The sequence below is a fragment of the Ochotona princeps genome, chromosome 17, assembly GCF_030435755.1.
Source record: "Ochotona princeps isolate mOchPri1 chromosome 17, mOchPri1.hap1, whole genome shotgun sequence".
NCBI classification, from domain to species: Eukaryota; Metazoa; Chordata; class Mammalia; order Lagomorpha; family Ochotonidae; genus Ochotona; species Ochotona princeps.
Genome location: NC_080848.1, coordinates 44494836 through 44517100, shown reverse-complemented (window position 1 = coordinate 44517100; position 22265 = coordinate 44494836). Strand labels below are relative to the sequence as shown.

The following is a 22265-nucleotide window of genomic DNA, read 5'->3' as shown; positions in this document are numbered from 1 at the left end:
AGGCCGCTCGTGCGCCCCGCTGCCACGTGTCTCCTGTGCTCGCCAATGAAGGGGAGCGCCGCGCGCGCCAGCTCCCGCCCCCACGCCAATCGGAAAGGGCGGTGTGTGAGTGTGAGTGTGTCTGCGTGTGTGAGTGTGTGCGGGCACGAGTGGAGCCGGGCCCAGGTCGGAGGCCGAAGCCCCGCGCGCGGGTCCCGGGGTGCCCCGCGGGGTGCGCGCGCGCGCGTGCGCGCCCGGCGCCTCCCGCCGGCCCGGCGGCCTCCGCGGCTCCCGCGCGGCGACGGTTCCTCTCCACCCCCCCAGCCCTGGCTCCGGGGGACCCCGCGATGCCGGTGCGCACCGAATGCCCCCCGCCGGCCGGTGCCTCGGCCGCGGCGGCGGCGGCCTCGCTCATCCCCCCGCCGCCCATCAACACTCGGCAGCCCGGCGTGGCCACCAGCCTGCTCTACAGCGGCTCCAAGTTCCGCGGCCACCAGAAGAGCAAGGGGAACTCGTACGACGTGGAGGTGGTGTTGCAGGTGAGCGCCGGGCCGGGCCGGGTCGGGGCCGGGGTCCGAGGGCCTCCCCGCGGTGCTCCCGGGGCGCCAGCTCGCCAGCCGCGGGAGCAGGCCCCTCTCCGGCCCCGGGCCTTCTGCACCCGGGACCCCGGAGCCGGCGTGACCCGCTCCCTTCGGACACCCACCCCCCCACCCCGAGCGCTTCGCGTCCGTGAGCGGCCCGCGGGGGGGATTCGGAAGCCTCCGAAGCCCGAGCCGGGGACCGGGGCGCCTCTGGCCCGGGGTTTGGGTCGGGATCTGAGACTCGTCCTGCGGCTTCTCAGCTTCGGTACCCTCCTGTTCTTCCTCTTGCTGCTGCTGCCGGAGGGCCGCCAGTAGAGAGACCCCAGCCCAGCTGTGATCACAGCTTCCCAGCTGCCTTTACTCACTCTTAGTTCCTGGGGCTCCCCCACGCCCTGCACTCCCTGCCTTGGTTTTACTCCAGGTCTCAGCCAGTTTGCACGGTCTAGCCACTGCCTTCTCTTAACCTGCCGGTCCCTGATCCGTCTGTGCCCCCCTCCCGCCCGCACTTGTAAGCACCTGGACCTGCCTCAGCCCCTAACCTGCCTATGTAGGATCCACTCCCCCAACACACACACTTGACCCCCTTTCCCTCCGTCTGACACCCAGTGGTTTAGGCCGTTCTCCCAAACCCCGGTCTACCCTGGAAACACCTGTTCCCGGGAAAGCTCTTGCCTGAAGCAGCGTGGTTCCTGGGTAAGAGTTAAACTGTCTTCAGTCTTAGTCTCCAACCCGAAGAAGGTAGAGACACTTTTTTTTTCCGTTTCTGCTGACTGTTGAGCATCTGCTAGTGTCTGTCTGTCTGTCATTCTGTTTTAAACTGTTTTGCAGCAGTAAATAGTTCCCTCTGATTTCACAGAACTGCATCTTGTATTGGGTCTATAAACCCGAAGGTGCCTGCCATAATTCCTATTGTAAACAGGGGAAAAAAAACAACAACAGTGGAGTGACTGACAGGCCTCATCCAGTGACCTCCCCGCCTAACGGGGGACACTTGAAGGTGCTTCTGTTTTATCTTGCAACCAGTGATCCGAATGCTGGGTGGGGCCCCCAAGGTGGGACATGTTCAGTGGTGGTCTGAACTGCGTGCCTGCTGTGTGTCATTTGGTGTTGTGAGAGGGCTTGGGGGACAGCCACCGGGGCACAGCCACCAGGTGACAAGGTGTCAGGGAAGCATGCTTTAGCCACTTCAGTGACTGCTGCCCTCCTGTTAGGTGCCTGTGGCCACGTGCAGGCACAGCTGTCAGTTCCCAGGTAGGCTGAAGGCAGAAACCTGGCCAGTGGCTGGCAGCCAGCTGAGGAAGAAGAGGTGTGGTTCCTAGGGGGGGAAACCCCACCCATGGGCTGGCGTGGCCCAGCCTGTGGCATGGGAGTTAACCCCATCATCTGGTTTTTCAGCCAGGGCTTGCCTCCTGGATCCAGCCTTCTTGCTTCCAACCCTGCAAAGGGCCACCTCTCTCTCTCTTTCTTTCTCTCTCTCTCTTCCTCTCTCTCTCTCTCTCTCTCTCTCTCTCTCTCTCCTACACTCACACACATACACACACACCCCAATCCCTGGCATCTGCCTGTCTTGTCTTCTTTTTGGAAGACTGACCCACTTTGGACGTTGCCTCCAAGTGGAATGCAGCCCTTGTGCGCTGTCGTGACCAGCCCCGAGGTGTGTTCCCCTCATAGCTGGACGGCAGCAGCCCTCCTCATTGCATTGTCTCTCGTGCCCACTGTGCACTGACCGGTGGGTGGATGCCCAGGTTACGGACGCTGTTGGTACATGTGTTGGTGTGACCAGTGACCAGTGTCTGCGTGGGTATACACCTTCACTTCTCTCGCACAGGTAGACACCTAAGGGTGGCAGTGTGTGGTCAGGCAGCCCCGTGACTCCCCTGACAGCTACGGCCTCCTGCTGTCCATCTCACAGAGTGTGAGGACTCCAGCTTCCCCATGTCCTGACCGACCCCACCGTTTTCCACCTTTGTTACTATAGCCCTCATGACGCTACGGTAGCATCTCATCATGGTTTCGGTTTGAACTTCCCAGAGCCAGAGGGGTTGAGGTCTTCCATCTGGTGGTTCATTCCCCCGTGGCCACATTGGCCAGGGCTGGGCCGGGCTGGGCCAGGCTGAGCCAAGCTGAGCCAGGAGCCTCCTCTGGGTCTCCCGTGTGACTGCAGGGTCCCAAGGTCTTGGGCCGTCCTCTGCTGCTCTCCCAGGCCACAGGCAGAGAGCTGGATGGGACGTGGAGTAACCAGGACTTGAACCGGCACCCATGTGGGATGTGAGCATTGGTGGCGTGCCATCTTTGCATGTGCTTTATGGAGAACTTTTCTTCTTTTTTTCTTGAATTCTGGATTGTGGGGTCCTCAGTGGGTCTCTCTAGGCCCCTGTCCCTATGACACCACCTTCTCCTGTGTGTCATCCAAGAAGCCAGCTCTAGAGGGAAGCCCAGCAGGGTCTTCACAGTGAAGGGAATGTTAAAACAAGAGCCGCGTTTGCCAGGCTGTGCAGTGAGAATCCGTCCCCCCACCCCCTGTCTTGTTATCTTTCGTTGAGCTACCAGCCCACTGCTGAGTTAGAGCCCACGTGGCATACATGTCATGGCGTGTCAAGTGACGTGGGCAGCACAGGATAGCTGCAGGGCTGGGCAGAGGCCAACTGCGATTGTGGTCCTGGAGCAGGCGACGGTCGCCTGTTACCAGTGTTATCACTGGGTATGCTGGCTGCCCGGCAACCTGTGAAACCCCAAACGCCTGTTGAGCTCGGTGTGGAGGCCCCACGTTGGAGCCACGAGGAGCTTGTCCTTGAGTAAGTGTGGTTGGCGGACTCCTGAGTGGGGGTCGTGTGCCCTCAGCTGCAGTCCACCCAGGCCTGTTTCCAGAACGCTCACGTAATAGGTGGACTCCTTTGAGTCCAGTTTCAGAAAGTGGGGAGCTGTGTACTCCAGGCTGGTGTGACCTGGGTGGGCCTGGTTCCTTCCATCTCGTTGCACCACTGTCCTTGGCGTTGTCTGGCCTGGACGCTGCTCACACACACACACACACACACACCCACTGTCAGGCTAGAGCCACCCTGCTGATGCTGTTTCCCATGGGCACCTGGTAGCTGCTGCATCTGGCTGGCCAGGATGACCAGAACCTCCATCCCCAGGTGGTCCAGGAGGACCACAGGTTTGCCATAGCATCCAGCAGGGTTGACCAGATGTCTGTACCAGCCCCACCAGGGTGGAAAGAGAAGAAGTTGGTGGTGGGCAGGTGTCCCACAGTATCTGAGCCAGCCTCGAGATCCCCATGCCTCCCCACACACCCTTTATCCCAAGCTGCTGGCTCTCACCATGAAAGCCACACAAAAGCCTGTGTAGATGGGGCGGGCACACGGAGTCAGGTGCCACGTTGGGAGTAACCCAGAAGCTGTTCCCGAGGCCCTGCGGCCCCGGGAAGCCCCAGTGAGTGGTCAGCCGGCTGGTCAGTGGAATTCCCGCTATTGCCATGTGTGTCACCATCAGTGACGGGCTGCATGTCTTTCCCTTGCAGCACGTGGACACGGGGAACTCCTACCTTTGTGGATACCTGAAGATTAAAGGCTTGACTGAGGTAAGCCCCTCCTCCGCCCTCTTCCCTCCAGTGACACGCTGGGCGCTGTGTCACTGAGCACTGGTACCATGCGGGGAGCCTGTGGGGACCCAAGGGCATACCACTGCATTAAGAAGCAGGCAAATTCGCAGAGCTTTACAAAGAAGGTTGGTAAATGCGTCCCAGCGTGACCAGCACTGCTGCTTTTGTGTTGAGTCCTTTCAGAAGCTATAAGAACAGAGATGGCAGCCAGTGCCGTGGCACAATGGGCTTGAGCCTCTGTGGTGCCAGCGTGCCATTGCAGTGCTGGTTCAAGTCCTGGCTGCATCTGTGGTCATAGCACCCTGAACACGCCCGATCTCGTCTGATCTCGCAAGTCCTGGCTGCCCCATTTCCAATCCAGCTCCCTGCAGAGGGTGGCTGAGTGCTTGGGCCCTTGCACCCACACGGAATACCCAGAGGAAATTGGCTTCACACCAGCCTGGTTCTGGCCATTATGGCCATGTGGAGAGTGAACCAGCGGGTGAAAGATCTGTCTTACTTGGTTTCTTCTTCTCCATAAGATACGCCATAGAAAGATACATATGTGTATATAATATATACATATATGTGTGTAATATAATAATATATAATATATATAACATATATATTTTAAAAACATAGCTACTGCATCATAAACTTGGACTGACCATAATCACTTAATCCAGTTAGGCTTTTTCTTTTTTTTTTTAAAGGTTTATTTTATTTTATTGCAAAGTCAGATATACAGAGAAGAGGAGGAGAGACAGAGAGGAAGATCTTCCATCTGTTGATTGACTCCCTTAAGTGGCCTTAACGGCCGGAGCGGAGCTGATCCGAAGCCTGTAGTCTCTCTGGGTCTCCTACATGGATGCAGGGTCCCAAGACTGTTGCTTTCCCAGGCCACAAGCAGGGAGCTGGATGGGAAGGGCAGCAGCTGGCACCTGCAGCTGAGGATTAGCCTGTTGAGGCATAAGGCCAGCCCCAGAACCTGGGAGGTTGAGAAAGCAGGGAGGAGCACCCTTTGTCTTCACTGTCTGGGAAACAGGAAGAACTTGGAGGGTGACCTGAGCCCTGCTGGAGGTGCCCTGGTTTGACCTGTGGCCTCTGTGACCTCCCTGGGTCTCGTTCCCCCAGCAGGGTGTTGGCTCTGCTGCACAGATGGTGAAAGGGGTCGAGGAGTTTACTCTTCCTTTCCTTGCCTTGCCTGTCAAGCGGGAGTTCTCTGCACACGGCGTTGTGGCCCAGCAGGCTGCAGGGCGCCTCACACACCTGCATCTTCTATCCCAGCACCACCTAGAGCCACGGAGGCTCCACTGCCTAACCATCTTCTTGTGTATGGATCCCAGGTGGTGGGGAGGATGCTCCAGGGCCTGGGCCTCAGCCGCAGCCACGTGGCAAGCCCAGGTGTAGCTCCTGGCTCCTGGCTGTCACAGGCATTTGGGGAGTGAGCTGGAAGTGAAAGATCTCGCTCTCACTGTCTCACTTTCTCCTGCCCATCTGCTGCTCTGCCTTTTGAATGGATGGGGGGTAAAGGTCGATTGAAAAGTTCCTGCTGGTGTTGCTCAGTGGCCGGGCCACGGGAACCCCCGTTCTGTGCTTGGTAGGAAGCTGGCACAGCTGTGGGACAAATGCTGCTGTTTGGGGCTCCATGGCTCCATCCGGTTCACCTGCTTTTCTTTAAATTTTTATTTATTTATTTATTTTTAAGATTTATTATTATTATTGGAAAGCCGGATATACAAAGAGGAGGAGAGACAGAGAGGAAGATCTTCCATCCGATGTTTCACTCCCCAAGTGAGCCGCAACGGGCCAGTACGCACCGATCCGAAGCCGGGAACCAGGAACCTCTTCCAGGTTTCCCACGCGGGTGCAGGGTCCCAAAGCCTTGAGCTGTCCTCGACTGCTTTCCCAGGCCACAAGCAGGGAGCTGGATGGGAAGTGGAGCTGCTGGGATTAGAACCGGCGCCCATCTGGGATCCCGGGGCTTTCAAGGCGAGGACTTTAGCCGCTAGGCCACGTCGCCGGGCCCTTTTTTTTTTATTTTTATTACAAAGTCAGATATAGAGAGAAGAGAAGGAGAGACAGAGAGGAAGATATTCCATCCGATGATTCACTCCCCAAGTGAGTGCAACGGCCGGTGCTGTGCCAATCCGAAGCTGGGAACCTGGAACCTCGAACCTCTTCCAGGTCTCCCACATGGGTGCAGGGTCCCAAAACTTTGGGCCGTCCTCGACTGCTTTCCCAGGCCACAAGCAGGGAACTGGATGGGAAGTGGAGGTGCCGGGATTAGAACCAGCGCCCATATGGGATCCCGGTGCGTGCAAGGCGAGGACTTTAGGACTTTTTTTTTTAAATGTGTGTGTGTATATGTGAGTGTGAGATGCTGAACCACTGGCTAGTTGTTCACTGCCCAAACTACCCACCATTGTGGTTGGACTTGGACTGCACTGACGCTGGGAGCAGGACCTGCCATCCAGGCTCCTTTGGCCATGGCAGGGACCGCAGGAGTCAGACCCGGCACCCTAATACAGGGCCTAGGCCAATCAGTCAGCAGCTTTTTTAAGTTGCATTTATTTTGCTTCAAAGAACTAGACAAAGAGATATCTTCCATTTGCTGGATCACTCTCCAGATGGTTACAATGGCCAGAGCTGGGCCAGTATAAAGCCAAGAGCCAGGAGCTTCTTCCGGTTCTCCCACATGGGTTCAGAGGCCAAAGGCCAAAGGCCTTCCTCCACTGCTTTCCTAGGCCATCAACAGGGAGCTGGTTGGGAAATGGAGCAGCCGGGATATGAACCCAGCACCCGTGTGGGCTCCTGGCACTGCAAGTGGAGGATTAGGCTGCTATGTTATCTCACTGGCCCCAGCATCTTATCTCTTAGGCCAAAGGGCCCTGTCTTTTCCTTGTGCAAGTTTGATGAAGCATTTCCTGTGAAATTTGTTGTTGAGACAGCAGGTATCTCTTCTGTGTGTTTAGAAAAGCGTCCAGTCAAGTAAGGAAAGGAAGTGTTGGCAGAATAAAGGGTCTAGCCTGCGGGTGTGGTAGCACGTGGGACGGGCGCCTCCCGGGCAGCTGAGTATGCGTGGTGCTTCCATGAGGGGCATGCGCGGTAAGCTCTGTGAGAAGCCCAGCACTGTGCTGACCCTGACACCAGTGGTAGGAGGCTGGTGGGGGACGGTGGGAACCCTGGGAGAGGGGCTGAGGGCCTTCCTCCCGTCTGGCCCCTCTGACTCCCATGCAGCTTCCCACCAAGGCACAGGCTGGGACAAGGCAGATGAAGGTGGCTCCAGGGTCTGTGCCCCGCCACCCACGTGGGAGGCCTGAAGGCAGCTCTAGGCTCCTGGCTTCAGCCAGGCCCAGCCCTACCGCTGTGGGCATTGTGGGAGGGAGCCAGCAGATAGAAAATCTCTCTTTCAAATCGATAAACATGTTTTTTTAAGTGAACTTTTTAATAAAAAGGTTTGTTTATTATCATTTAACATGCAGATTTTTAAGAGAGGAGGAAGGAGAAATAGATCTTCCATCCACTGGTTCACTGCCCAAATGGCTACAGTGACCTGAGCTGAGCCGGTCTGGGACTAGGCGCCTCATCTTGGTCTCTCAAGTAGGTGCAGGGGCCCAAGTCCTTGGGCTGTGCTCCGCTGCTTTCTCAGGCCAAAAGCAGGGAATTGGATGGGAAATGGGGTATCTGAGACTAGAACCAGTGCTCACATGGGCCCTACCTTGCAGGTGGAGGCTTAGTATGCTATGCCTTGGCACCAGCCCCGTAGTTACACAATTTAGATGCTTTGGTTTTTCTTTAGAGTAGTTGTCTCCTCATGTATACAGCGCAGAAACGTTTTCGATTGGAGATCTTTTTTTTTTTTAAAGCTTTATTTATTTTATCACAAAGTCAGATATACAGAGAGGAAGATCTTCCATCCGATGATTCACTCCCCAAGTGAGCCGCAACGGCCGGTGCGCGCCGATCCGAAGCCAGGAACCAGGAACCTCTTCTGGGTCTCCCACACGGGTGCAGGGTCCCAATGCATTGGGCCGTCCTCAACTGCTTTCCCAGGCCACAAGCAGGGAACTGGATGGGAAGTGGAGGTGCCGGGATTAGAACCGGCGCCCATATAGGAACCAGGCGTGTTCAAGGAGAGGACGTTAGCCACTAGGCCACACCGCCGGGCCCTCGGCTGGAGATCATTTGAAGCTTAGAAATAAGCGGTAAGGAACAGCGGGTGTGAGGCGGAGCCTGAGCCATCACCAGCGTGCCATTCCCTCAGGTGCCCTCTCCTCCCCCCACCACCCATGAGACAGGACTGCCCGTTTGGGATGAGCCAGAGCCCCTGCAATGACTGCCCACAGGCCAGCCTGCCTTGGGGGGAGCTGTGGCCTCACTTGCCTTCGGACTCGGCCTCTCTTATGCCGGCATGAGCTCTGCCTGGCTCAGCGAGTCATCCCCCTTTGAGCAGGAGTCAGGGACCTGAAGCTTTAGTCTCTTGCCCGAGCAGTGCAATCTTCCCTGGGCACTTGGACACCTCTAGCTGCCAGCGTCCCTAGGGGCCCAAGCCCTACACGCCCCTACTGCTGGACTCAGTGCTGTGGAACGCCATGGACGTGGTCGTGTGGTTAAGGGAACAGTGACAGAAACCTGCACCTGTTCAGTGAGGATGTGATTTTTTTTTTTAATCAGAACACAGTGTTTTCTGGTTTTTGAACTAGAATCTATTTTTTTTTTTTAAAGATTTATGTTTGCTTGTTTATTTTATTTATTTGAAAGGCAGAATTACAGAGAGGACAAAGCAGAGACGGAGAGATCTTGCACCCACTGGTTCGCTCTGCAAACAGCTGTAGTGGCTGGGGCTGGGCCAGGCTGAAGCCAGGAACCCCGCTTGGGTCTTCCACGCAGGTGCAAGAGGTCAGGGACCTGAGCCCTCTTCCACGCACCAGTAGGACGCCAGCGCCCGGTGTGCCACACCACAGCTCCAGCCCCATGTTTTTTTTTCTTAGAGACTTTCAATGGAGAGCCAGCTGTTTGTGATTACGTCTGTGGCTCTCAGATGCATTTGTTTAATTTTCAGAATTTAGGAGAGCCTGGAGGTCAACGCGTTAAGATTACCCAAAGGGTTGTGAAGAGGGACACCCGTGTGGAGTCGTTCCTTGGGAAGCCAGTGACATGGTGTCCCCCGCAGGTCACTTTTCGTTATTTTAGGACCACTGTATCGTGTGGCTGTCACCTACTAATGCTCAATACCCAGGGGAGCAGCAGCATCTGGCAGCTTCCGGCAGAAGCTTCTCACGGGGCTGATGTCTGCCCTGCTGCTCCAGGTGCCAGTTGTACTTAGAAGTCAGGTTTCTGGGCCTGGCACAGTGGCTCAACAGGCTAATTCTCCACCTTCCAGTGCCGGGATCCTATATGGGTGCTGATTCGTGCCTCAACTGCTCCACTTCCCCTCCAGCACCCTGGGACCAGGCTGGAGACTCTACACCCACATGGGAGCCCAGAAGAAGCTCCTGGCTCCTAACTTCATATCGGTTCAGTTCCAACCATTGCGGCCGCTTGGGGAGTGAACCAGCAGATGGAAGATCTTTCTGTCTCTCATTCTCTCTGCAGATCTGCCTTTTCTTTTTTCTTTTTCTTTTTTTTTTTTTTAAGATTTATTTATTTTTATTACAAAGTCAGATATACAGAGAGGAAGATCTTCCGTCCGATGATTCACTCCCCAAGTGAGTGCAACGGCCGGTGCTGTGCCGATCCAAAGCCGGGAACCTGGAACCTCTTCCAGGTCTCCCACGCGGGTGCAGGGTCCCAAAGCCTTGGGCCATCCTCGACTGCTTTCCCAGGCCACAAGCGGGGGGCTGGATGGGAAGTGGAGCTGCTGGGATTAAAACTGGCGCCCATATGGGATCCCGGCCTGTTCAAGGCGAGGACTTTAGCCGCTAGGCCACGCTGCTGGGCCCAGATCTGCCTTTTCAATAAAAATAAATAAATCTTAAAGGAATCGGGTGTCCATTAAGGACGACTTCTCCTTTCGAGCGTCTTCCGCTGAGTTTCCACGTGAGGACAGCCACGGCAATGGTAGGGTGTGGCCTGGTAGTTCTGAGAGGTGTTAGGTTTCTGGTGTCTTGAGGTTTGCCCTTAAGAAAACCATGGGTCTGCATGCAGTGGTGCTGTCAGCGTCTCGTACAGATGGCTCTGGTTTGAGTCCCGGCTGCTCCACTTCCTGTCCAGCTCCCTGCGAATGCACCTGGGAAAGCAGCGAAGGATGGCCCAGGTGCCTGGGCCCCTGTACCCCTGCCAGGCTTCAGCCTGCCCCAACCCCAGCCATTTGAACCAATAGATGCAAGAGCTGTCTGTCTCTCTAACTCTGCCTTTCAAATAGGTAAACTAATAGTAAACCTTTTCTGTTTTTTAAAAGGATTTGTTTTTATTTGGAAGGCAGATTTTACAGAGAGATGTTTCGCCTGCTGGTCTGCTCCCCCAAATGGCTGCACCCAGCCATCTATGTGAATTGGAGTTCACCAGGAGATACAGGTTTCCTCCATGTCTCCCAGTGGGTTCAGGGCCCAAGCACTTGGGCCGTCCTCCGCTGCTCTCCCAGGCCATAAGCAGGGAGCCGGGTGGGAAGAGGAGCAGCTGGGAGTTGAACCAGTGCCCATATGGGATGTCTGCCCCAGGTTAACAATATCGTAAAGTGTTTATCAGCTGGTTGTTGTCTCTGTGGGATGAATATGATTTAATGGTCCTAATTTCATACTATACCTGTGCTTTACACAGCTTCCTCTGTGCACTGTCTTTGGGGTGGTAACCGCCTGAAGACGCACCCCAGGCTCTGGCACGGGGTGGGCAGGGGCAGAGCCAGGGTGTAGCCATGGACTGGCCTGTGGTTTAGGGGAGACTTGGCTGCCAACGCTGTGACTTGGAGGCCTCTCAGCCATGGGCCTTTGGAATGGTAGAGCTGGATTAGGGTCTGGTGTGCTGTTATTTCTGGCAAAGGTTCTGGAGCCCTGCTGTGGCTCAGACCATGGTCCATGTGGGTGGTGGGCAAGGCTCCCTGTACTGTCAGTGTTGGGTGGGCTTCTGCAAGGGGCCTCAGGCCTGCTGTGGCTCAGACCGTGGTCTCTGTGGGTGGTGGGCAAGGCGCCCTGTTCCGTCAGTGTTGGGAAGGGCTTTCAGCCACCCTTGTCGAAGGGCAGGTCCTGTTCTCACATGTGACCTTTCCCACAGGAGTATCCAACCCTGACGACCTTCTTTGAAGGAGAAGTCATCAGCAAAAAGCACCCTTTCTTAACCCGTAAGTGGGACGCAGACGAAGACGTCGACCGGAAACATTGGGTAAGTGGGACCCCACTCGCCACTCCATACTGGCAGGCAACCCGAATGCTCCGCCTGCTAATGAGAGCTCTCCCCTATACCGGCCCTGCCTACCTGTGGCTCACCTGCTGCCCACTGCCCTTGCATAATCACCTCGAGGCAGGGAAACCCCCAGCATTAGGGTGGGCACGAAATAGGGGTACCATTTGGAGAAACGGCCCTTTGGCTGGCTTCTCAGCCAGGGTGGGCGCTGCTCTCCTGCCTGCTCCTGCTACATCAGGGCACTGTGACCAAAAATACTTCAGGAGTATGTGTTCCAACCTGTCACCATTGGCTGTGGTGATGCAGGACTTTGGTGTACCACTTGGGCAACCTCAAGTCCTTGCTGTGTGCGGGCCAGCTGGACATGGCCATGTCGGCAGCAGGATCCCAGGCCCATCTGTGTCACTGCTGCCTGCAGGGGGAGCCGCAGGTGCAAGCCCCTTGCCTGCGTTTGCTCAGAGGTAGGTTGGTAGCTTTGCTTATTGATGCTTTAAAAAAAAAATTGTTTATTTGAAAAAGCAGAGTCACAGACCGAAGTGTACGCACACAGAAATTGTCCACCTGCTGGTTCATTCTCCAAATGCCTACGACAGCCAGGGCTGACCTGCTCCAAAGCTGGGAGCCGGGACGTGCTTCCGGCTTTCCCCACACGGTGCAGGAATCAAGCACTTGGACCATGTTCCACTGCTTTCCCAGGCCATATGCAGGGAGCTGGATGGGAAGCAGGGCAGCCAGCACTCACACCGGCTCCCGTGATTGTGCTGGTGCCTCAGGCGGATACTGAGCACGCTGTGCCACCGTTGGCCCTCTTGATACTTTTGCCTTGAGTTTGGAAAACAGCACCTATCATGTGTTGAGTCTAGTTCAACTTCAGATTTGACCTTCAGAAGCCTTTCTTCCTAAAGCTGCCTGCTTTGACTCTGGTAGTAACGGGACCCAGAAATCTCTGTGACCCTTAGATGCGAGGGATGCAACAGCCCCGGGGCCATGTGCTGCCGCCTGCCATCAGCCGGCAGAGGCGGAAGGGCTGTCTGGTGCACCTGCCCATGGTAGTGCGGCCCGTTGTTGCCCATTCAGCTTTGCCAATGGTTTCAGATAGGATGTGCACGAAGCCAAGTGTTCTAGGCCTGGTGGTAACTCTTGTTCCAGGTGAAGTTGCCTGCAATTTAGAAAACAATTCTTAGGGCTGGTGCGGTAGTTCAACAAGATGGATCATCCCATATGGACACTGGTTCAAGCCCCAGCTGCTCCGCCTCTTTTTTTTTTATTATTATTTGTAAAGATTTGTTTATTTTTTATTGGAAAGGCAGATCTACAGAGAGAAGGAGAGACAGCAGTAAAAGATGACCCAATGCCTTGGGCCCCCACACCCACATGGGAGACCCAGAGGAAGCTCCTGGTTCTTGGCTTCGAATGAGCTCAGCTCTGACCATTGCGGCCATTAAGAGTGAGCCAGCAGATGGAAGATCTTTCTGTTTCTGCTTCTCTCTGTAAATTGCATTTTCAATAAAAGATACTTTAAAAAAATTGATACTCAATGGTGATTCTGGAATGGGGCCAGTGCTGTGGCATATGACGTTAAGCCACCACCTACAGTGCTGGTTTCCTGTACACGTGCTGGTTCAAGTCCCAGCTGCTCCACTTCCCATCCAGCTCCCTGCTAATGGGCCTGGGAAGGCAGCAGAGGACGGCCCAAGTGCTTATGCCCCTGCATCCATGATGGAGACCTTTGTAGCCATCTGGGGAGTGAACCAGCAGATAAAAGACCCCTCTCCCTTTCTCTCTCTCTGTCTCTGTCTCTCTTTAACTCTGACTCTCAAATAAATGAAAGTAAATAGTTTCTGGAAAGTATAATGAAAAGATGAGTTTAGCCCTCAGTTCTTTACTGAGCTGCCTGCCTGGTCAGTCAGGTATATTCATTAAATTTTGCTAGCTTACCACATTTAAAAAAAAAAATCTGGGGCCTGGCACAGTAGTTCAAGTGGCCAGGTCTGAGCCCAGCAGAGCCACAAGCTTAGTCCCTGGGCTGTCATCTGCTCACCCCAGGATGGGCGTCCGCAGAGTGCTGAATCAGAAGGGAGGGTGGCCACAGCCTGGGCATTCCCACCAGCAGCCTCACCCACTGCTCTGTAGTGCCCATTCCACAGGATAGAGGACTGAGCACTGCCAGCCCCCTGCAGTGGCCCTCTGGCGCTCTCTGCCCTCTTCTGCCTGGGTCTTGGCTACTGCACACCCACTGCTTGCAGAGGTCTTCTCTTGAGTGGCTCTTAACTGGCACCTTTCTGCTCTGAGGTGCTGTGGGCATGCGTCTATTCTGATCCCCTGGCCCTTGGCTGCCCATGCTCTGCTAATAGGCAGGTGTCCAGTATCTACCCCCAAGAACAGATCTGTCTCTGCGTCTCCACTCAGGGGTGACCCTTGCCCCCAGCCTTGACTGGGCCTCATTTGGGAGCCAGCACCAAGTAGCTCCGATTGCCATGATTGGAGCCTGCCCCTTTGGGGTTCACTCATCATTCTCCTCTCCTTCTGCTTCAAGGGCAAGTTCCTGGCTTTTTACCAGTATGCAAAGTCATTTAATTCCGATGACTTCGATTATGAAGAGCTGAAGAATGGAGATTACGTTTTCATGCGATGGAAGGTGAGTTCTGGGGATTCCGTGGGCCGGTGCCTGCAGTGCACACCACACCTGCTCAGCCCCTTGGCCCACCATCTCCAGGGCGCTGGCTGCTGCTGTGCTCCCTGTCCTGCTGGCCGCTGTGGTGGCTCTGTTATGCAGGCAGCAGGTGAATTCCTGGCCGGATGCCCGTGCCACTGTCGCTGCGTCTCCTCCCTTGCCTGTTTCCCCTGCCCCCGAAAGGCCGCCTTTGAGCCTCCAGGTCAGGTCTTCCAAGTGCCCTCGCAGGGCTGGGGAAAGCCAGGCTTGCTTTGGGGTTTAGTCATCCAATGAACCCCATTGCCACTGCAGCCTGAAATGCCATGGGACGCATTAGTCTCCCCAGCCCATCCCCTCCGACCTACCCTGCCCCAGGGCCCTCTGCTTCTCTCCAGCTCTGAAAGTGAGGGACCAGCAATGGAATGTGGGCCCTCTACTCCGCCGCTGCCAGCTCTATGAGCGTGACTCAGTGATGTGGTTCTCGCCTGGGGAGTCCAGGGCTGGCAATCACAGCACAGCAAAAACAGGAAGCAAGTCACCCAGGTCCGTGACCTTGCACCCGCCTCCAGCTCTTCCTCCTGCTCGGGCTCAGGGAGAAGACGAGGAGCGACAGAGTGCTCCCCTCTGTGGGTTCACTCCCCATGCACTAGCAGTCAACAGAGCTGGGCCGAGCTGAAGCCAGGAGCTTCTTCCTGGTCTCCCACATGGGTGCAGGGGGTCCATCAGCAGGGAGCTGCATCAGAGGCAGAGTAGTCCATATGGGATCCAGCTCTGCAGGTGGTGGCTGCACAGGCTGTGCCACAGCACCAGCCTCCTTGTCCTAATTTTTTCTTTTTTAAAATGTATTTGTTTATTTATCTTGGAAAGGCAAATTTACAGAGAGAGAGAGCTTCCATCTGCTGATTCTCTCCCCAAATGGCTAGAACAACAAACTGAGCTAATCCAAAGCCAGCAACCAGGAGCCTCCTTGGAGTCTCCCACATGGACACAGGGTCCCAAGGCTTTGGGCCATCCTCTGCTGCTTTCCGAGAGCACAAGCAGGGAGCTGGATGCGAAGTGGAGCAGCCGGGACACGAACCAGCACCCATATGGGATGCCAATGCTTATAACAGAAGGATTAGTCAGTTGATCCATCATGCTTCATCCCCACACATTCTGTTTAAAAACAGTTTTGAAAAGCAAAATTTAGGGCCCAGCACAGTAGCCTAGTGGCTAAAGACCCTCTTCTGGGTCTCCCACGGGGCTGTGGCTGGTGCCACAGCCCTCATCTGCAGCAGGATGTAGGAGCCCCAAACCTTTTCTTCACTTGAGCGAACTCAAGCCTGCAGCTTGCCCCTTGAGTACATAGAATATTCCAGCAGCACGTGGGCGCTCCCTGGAGTTAGGTCACCGCCACCTGGAGGGCCTAGGGCTGACCAGGTCTTAGCAAGACAGCCACTGGGGGTGGCGGATGGGCTGCCGTGCACTGGCCTTTGCCGCTCCTGCCCGCAGGAGCAGTTCCTGGTCCCAGACCACACGATCAAGGACATCAGTGGTGCTTCCTTCGCTGGCTTCTACTACATCTGCTTCCAGAAGTCGGCTGCCTCCATAGAGGGCTACTACTACCATCGCAGTTCAGAATGGTAAGCAGACCCCCCACTGAACCCCTCTCCCCCGTCTCATCCCAGCTCGGTGTGTGAGCCGGGTGCTGCGGGCCCACGGCAGCAGTCTCCCTGGTTCCTCACCCAGTAGCCCAGGAGAGCCAGGGCATTCTGAAGGGGGCCTCAGTCGTTGGGTGAGCCCTGAGCGCCACGAGCTTTTGTGCAGCATGTCTTTCCTGGGCCTTGCTGGTTTTATAGTTCAGCCTTCCCCAGTTGAATGAGGAGCCCCAGCACTTGGCTTAACCCAGCTGCAGGCCGCTTCCTGCTGCCATCTGGTGACCCAGTGGGTAGTCTCCGCCTATGGCTCCCCCAGGGTGAAGAACAGGGGCGCCCTGCATGCGAGCCCTTGCTTCCTCACCATCCACGGGAGCGGGGCCAGCCCGTCACATGCTCCCTGCCCTCAGATTCCCAGGTCACGGCCAGCAGGCTCACCTCTGCAGGCAGGGCCTGGCAGGTGTCTGTGATTGTGCCGCTGCCACAAATGAGCGTGAAAGCATCACAGAACGCCTCTGTACCAACTAGCAGCTCTGTGTAAAGAACTGCCGCTCATGTACCCTGTGCTTCCCCCGCTTGGAACATGCCAGAGCCAGCAGCGGTGTGCGGGGCAGGGCCTTTGTCCCCTGAGGAGCGCCACTCTGTGCCCTCTGCAGTCAGGCCTGCCTGGCTCCTCCCAGCCCTGGGCAGTCGCCAGCCCACTCTCGCTGTAGGCTCGCCTCTTTTCTCTCAGTGGAATCCCACCACACGTAGCTCCTCCCACTCAGTGTGATGTGTCTTTGCATTGTCAGATAGGAACATACCACTTCTGTGCCTGTGCAGCTTCGTGCACACCCACCGGCCCGTTGGTGTGTCTGCTGTGGCTTCTGTGTGTACCACAGCCCTCGCCATGTGGAGCATGTGTCTTGAGTTCCCGCTTCTACCTCCTTCTAGCCTGTACCCAGGGGTGGCATGGCGAGCGCACGGGGAGGTTTGTCGCCGCAGCCGCCTCGCCACTTGCTACCAGCGAGGCTTGCTGAGCTGGGCATCCCCGGGCCTGACGCTGGCCGCCACAGAGCCCCCCGCAGTTCACATGGCCCTCGGCTCTCCGGGGTGCGCTGCAGGGCCCAGGCAGAATGCCTATAGACAGGGACCCACCCAGAAAGGGAGAGCGCGCCACGAGCTGCATGGCAGAATGGCATTAAAGGCGCCATGAAGCCTGGAAAGCCATGCAAATGATGGGCCCTCAGTGTGTGGGACCCCCGTGTTACAGTGAAACAGATGCCAAACTGAACCCCAGTAAAACTTGCTTCTGACTGCCATTCCTGCAAGCTTCAGGTGGCACCCCAGGGTGGGTGCAGGCATGTGGGGTGTCCTGGGCTTGGGCAGGGGGCCAAGAAGGGGCAGTTCTGGCAGTCAGTCGCCTGCCTGGCTGCAGGAGGTGACTGCCCGGTGTGTGTGTATGCCTGCAGGTATCAGTCCCTCAACCTGACCCACGTTCCTGAACACAGCGCGCCCATCTATGAATTCCGGTGACAGCAGGTCCGCAACGGCAACCCAATAAAACTGACCTTGGCAACCACGAACTTGGCCAGGAAAAAAAAAAAATGTGTCTCTGCCAGAACCAGGAGGAGAGCGCGTGCCCATCTCTTCGAGAGCGTGAATAGGAGCCCGCGGGAGCCGAGGAGCTGGCCGACCAAGGCAGCCCGGCCGGGGCGTGCTTCCTGCCTCCTCACGTGCTTCTGGGCCACCTGAAAGCGCACTGCCCTCCCTCCTGCACAGCTACCTTCCGGGCCCGGGCCCCGCCTCCAGCCACGCAGGTCAGCTCCCGCGGGGGGGCCCTCAGCCTCGGTGCTCAGTGCCCCTCCCCACCCCCGCCCACTCCACCTGCTCCGGCTGCTTGCCTCTCTTCCTGTGGCCCCAGAGCCCGTGTGTGGAGTGGGCAAGTGGAGTGATGTGGCAGCAGCAGCCGCGGTGCCCCAGCAGGTCCCCCCCTGGGCCTCCTCCTCTGCAGTTCCGGGCAGCCCGTGTGCCTCCGAGGGCAGGCCAGGCTGGGTCTGGCGGGGGTCCCCCCCATAGAAGGCTTCCAGATCGCTGACAGGAGCAGGTGCCAGCGCTGCTTCCTCTCGGCATCTTCGCTCCAAACCTTGGAACTCGAGGGCAATACAAAAAAAACCTTTAAAAAAAAAAAAAAGATTTTTTATGACAAAATTATTTTTTATGGTCCCTTTAGCGAGGACCCTGTGGCAAATGCACAGTTAGCCAGAATCACATTTTATCGTTTTCACATTGAAAACAGCAGATGTTGACTTAGTACTTTTTAAGTAGATGTCTGTGGATATGGGTATAACCAGCCAGCAGTTCTGGAATGTGTCGGCCCTCCCACCACAAGCGATCTGCAGCAGGCCCACATGGGGCCGGTTTCGCCTTCGTCCCTTCTCCTCCTCCTCCTCCTCCGCCACTCAGAACAACTGCACTGTATGGCCACCTCGCCCATGTGGCAGAGGGGGTCATCCCGGGGAGACAGTGGCGCACAGGCTCAGGGCACGGGCGGGTGGGTATCTGGGCAGGCCGGGAGGTGTGAATACACTCATATAACTCAAGGCTCACTTGCCAAAGTGTGTGTGTGCGTGTGTGAGGTTTTCTGTTTTTTGGGGTTTTTTTTGTTTTGTTTTGTTTTTTTGTTTTTTTGGCTTTTTTTTAATGTTTCTGAAGCTTCCAAGGTGGGGCTCATCACCTGTGACCCACACATAGAGGCAGGGGGTTTGGGGAGGGGCATTTTATTTTCCCACGGTTTACAAGGCTGAACTCTGAGTTGAAGAGAAAGAGCTTTAAAAAGCCAGAGCCCGTGGAAGCGGAAGTCGCTTGGAGGCCGCATGGCTGTGGGTGGGCAGGTGAGAGAGCGCCAGGGCCCTGGGTGCGATGTGTCATGGTGAGGAGCTGACTGACACGTGGACCCTGTGCAGCCTCAGATGAGAGTCGGGAAGCACTGTAGTAGGTTCCCTGCGGGCCCCCGGAACACCTAACTGTGTGTGGTCCCGTTACCGTGGCTGGACGGGTAACCCTCAGCCAGCAAGGTCAGGGCCCTGGAGCCCTGCCAGTTAGCTGAGAAGCCATTTAGGTCCGTTTGGGGGGGTGGGCCCTAGTCACAGCCAGGCCACACACATCACACTTGCGTGGAGACCAAGAGCTTCAGCTGTGCGGCACGGGTGACTGCTGTACCACCATGGCCCTCCGGTGTCCTGGAGTGCTGGCCACAGCAGAGCTGGCCTGGGGGCTTCTGTGCCACACAGTGTATGCACACTGGCCAGCCCCCTACACACACTGGGGAGGGGACCAGTTGCACTAGTGACCCTGGGAACTAATGGGCACGAAGGTTAGTTCCCCCCTACAAGTCTGCCCACCAAGCAGAGGGAAGGATTGAGTGTCTTCCACCCTGCCGCTTAGCAAACCCTCCCCGGGGTGGGGACGGGGTGCAGTCCCCTTCAACACCCTCTGCCTGCAGCCGGCCTGCCAGAGTCCACACGCATGTAATGCTGTGTGCACTCCTGTCCACCCTGCACTAGTGCAGGTTGCCCACGTCTTCCTCTCCCCGACACAGGCCCGCAGTGCCTGGAGAAGTGCAGCCTGGGCACTGGCCCCGGGGGAAACTCCTACCCTGCTGGCCACTGCCCCTCTCTGCACAAGGCTTGCCTTCCTACCATCACTGCCCTTCTGCAGGCTCCGGAAGTCACAAGCCGAGGCTTGGCACCAGGCAGCAGTCCTGGTCTGGGTGCTGATCCCGTGCCGTGGCTCGCAGGGGAGAAGGAACAATCCAGGGTCACGAGGACCTCCTTGGTCTCTTGCTTTCATAAATGAGAAGTTTCTGTTCTCTCAAGGCCTTGGATTGATCTTGTTTTTTCCCTCATAAAATAGTATGATAAGCTAATTTTTTTTTAAAATGCCATTAAGTATGGTTGCATTGTGGTTTAAAATGACTAACAAGTTCCGGGGGAGAAAAAATAATATTTAATTTTCAACCTTAAATGTTTTAAACATTAGATTTGAATGGGCACAAAATGTGACTGTTTTGTTTCTTTGATGGAAGACGCGTGGGGAAGGTTTGAGGCTTGAGGGTGAGAGAAGTATTTTGCAGAGCTATCGATGTCCAAATAATTAAAAAAAAAAAAAAGAATAAAGCTATTTAAGCAGCGAATCAGCTCCATTTGTTCATCAAAACCATCACATCCCACAAAAGCAGGCCTTTTGTGGCCCCATTACCGTGGAGCCAGCCAGCTGTCCAGGCCCAGCCCATCTGGACACAACCTCCGGGAAGCCCCTCCGTCTCCATGCTCAGCTTCTAGCAGAGCTCTGCGGTGTGGAGGAATGTGGAAGGCTTGCTTGCTTGCTTTTTTGTTTGTATGTGTGCGGATTTCATATCTCTAGTGCAAGGCCAGGGCGATGCAGTTGAGGAATGGTCCTCCGTGGGGTGCGCTTGCTTTAGTCCTCAGGAAACTACCCGGTATTCAGGGCCCACAGTGCCCTCAGCCAAATGCTGGCAGCCTCGGCCACACATCAGTTGCCTCCCCTGCTGTCACTTAGGTTTTGGGGGGAGATGCTTAAAGCCATAGGGATGCTGCCGTCCCCACAGCTTGGCTGTGCTGAGGGCATTAATGGCACTGCCCCAGCCCTGTTGAATTGTCACCTGACCTTCCGCAAGACACTGTGTCAAGAAGGGAGCGCACAGTCCACACTGCTGGATTATTCATCTGTGACCCTCCAGGAGTCCTACAAGCCGGAAAGCCAGGAGAGCCGCAGGTCCCAGGAGATGATCCTGAAAGCACGGGTCCAGTGCAGCAGGCACGGAGCATGTCACTGCCACTCGGGCAGCTGGTGACCTGGATTGGGTGTCCATGGCCAGCCTGAGCCCTGCTAGAGCTGCTGCAAGCCTTCGGGGGAGTGAGCCGGAAGATAGGAACTCTGTACTTGGCCACTCAAAACATCAACGGTGTGATTCTCAATTCAAGCTACAAAAAGAGCACTTCAGAGCAACTTGGAAAATGGAACTGAAAAGGTTGTTGCAGGGACCAGCATTCTGACACAGTAGCTGAGGCGTTCCCTTGGGATGCACGCCTCCCTATCGGGAGCCTGTGTCTCGGCTCCTCTCCATGCTTTGTGACCAGCTTCCTGCCAATGCGCCTGGAAGGCAGCAGGCGCTGACACACACAGTGCTAAGTCCCTGCCTTTGGCCTGGCCAAGTCTCTGGCCTCTTCAGGCCTTCAAAAGAAGCAAACTAACGGATGGACCCAGCTCTGTCTTTCTGCCTTGCAAATAAAATTTAAAACGAGGGCTTGCACATTGGCTCAACTGCCTTATCTTACGCCACCTCCAAATGCTGGGACCTGTGTCAGCACCAGTTCTTGTCCCAGCTGCTCCGCTTCCTATCCAGCTCCCAGCTTATAGCCTGGGAAAACGATGGAGGACAGCCCAAAGCCTCTGGCCCCTGCACCCACATGGGAGACCTAGAAGAAGCTCCTGGCTTTAGATCAGCTCAGCTCCAGGCCACTTGGGGCATGATCTAGTAGCTGGAGGGGTCTGTACCTCGCTCTGTCTCCTGCTTTCTGTGAATCTTTCCAATAAAAATTAGTTTATTTTTGACAGGCGTTGTGGCATGATGCCTTATGCTGTCAGGATGCGCACAGTTCAAACCTCAACTATCCGCACTGCAGGGCAAGCATCGTGCTGACACACCCTACCTAGCAGGAAAATGCTACGCTGAGTACCCAGAGTTCCCACTTTTGACCTAGCCAAGCTCTAACTGTTGTGGACTTTCAGGAAGTGAACCAGCAAATGGATCTCCCTCGGATACTTTGCCTTTCAAATAAACCTTTGAAGAAAAAAGTCGATTCTAGTGCAAAAATTCTGAAACTTGGAATTAGGGGGAATAGTTTAATACTTTGCCTACTAAGTGTCTATGAAGAGTCCTAATTTGCATGGCAAAAAATTATTTTGCTTCAAGGTAGTGATTTTTTAAAAATTTTTATTTTATTGGAAAGTCAGATACATGGAAAGGAGGAGAGACAGAGAGGAAGATCTTCCATCCACTGATTGAATTCCCAACTGGCTGCAAAGACTGGAGCTGAGCCGCATTGGCAGGAAGCTGGGTCCTGAGCTTCAGGAGCCAGAAGCTTCTGCCAGGTCTCCCAAGTGGGTGCAGGGTCCCAAGGCTTTGGGCCGTCCTCCACTGCTTTCCCAGGCCACAAGCAGGGAGCTGGAAGGGAAGCCGGGTGGCCAGAACACAAACGTACCCATATGGGATCCCAGCACATGCAAGAGGACTTTAGCCACTAGGCTACCACACCAGACTCATCAAGATAGCTTTTTAGGATTTGTTTTAAGGTTTATTTATAGATGGCCCAGTGTGATGTGGATGTGGAGCAGCTGGGACACAAACTGGCATCTCTACGGGATGCTGATGGTTTCAGGTGGAAGATTAGTCCGTTGAACAATTACGGCAGCCCCTCAGGTTGTTTTTTAAA

The 22265-nt window shown here is 55.6% G+C and overlaps 1 protein-coding gene across 1 annotated transcript; it reads left to right on the top strand.

Annotated features, from left to right (window-relative positions):
- The first annotated feature begins 104 nt into the window (after nucleotides 1-104).
- GID4 (GID complex subunit 4 homolog) lies at nucleotides 105-17333 on the top strand. Its single transcript, XM_004599383.3, has 6 exons — nucleotides 105-518; nucleotides 4081-4140; nucleotides 11353-11460; nucleotides 14018-14119; nucleotides 15626-15756; nucleotides 17220-17333. Exons 1-6 carry the CDS (start codon nucleotides 327-329, stop codon nucleotides 17281-17283), a joined length of 657 nt encoding a protein of 218 aa, XP_004599440.1. The 5' UTR covers nucleotides 105-326; the 3' UTR covers nucleotides 17284-17333.
- Nucleotides 17334-22265: the final 4932 nt, after the last annotated feature.

Coding starts and splice junctions, on each gene's coding strand:
- GID4 (XM_004599383.3), top strand. CDS start 327: ATGCCGGTGCGCACCGAATGCCCCCCGCCGGCCGGTGCCTCGGCCGCG. Junction 4,141..11,352: donor AGATTAAAGGCTTGACTGAG/GTAAGCCCCTCC, acceptor CCTTTCCCACAG/GAGTATCCAACCCTGACGAC. Junction 15,757..17,219: donor TACCATCGCAGTTCAGAATG/GTAAGCAGACCC, acceptor GTATGCCTGCAG/GTATCAGTCCCTCAACCTGA.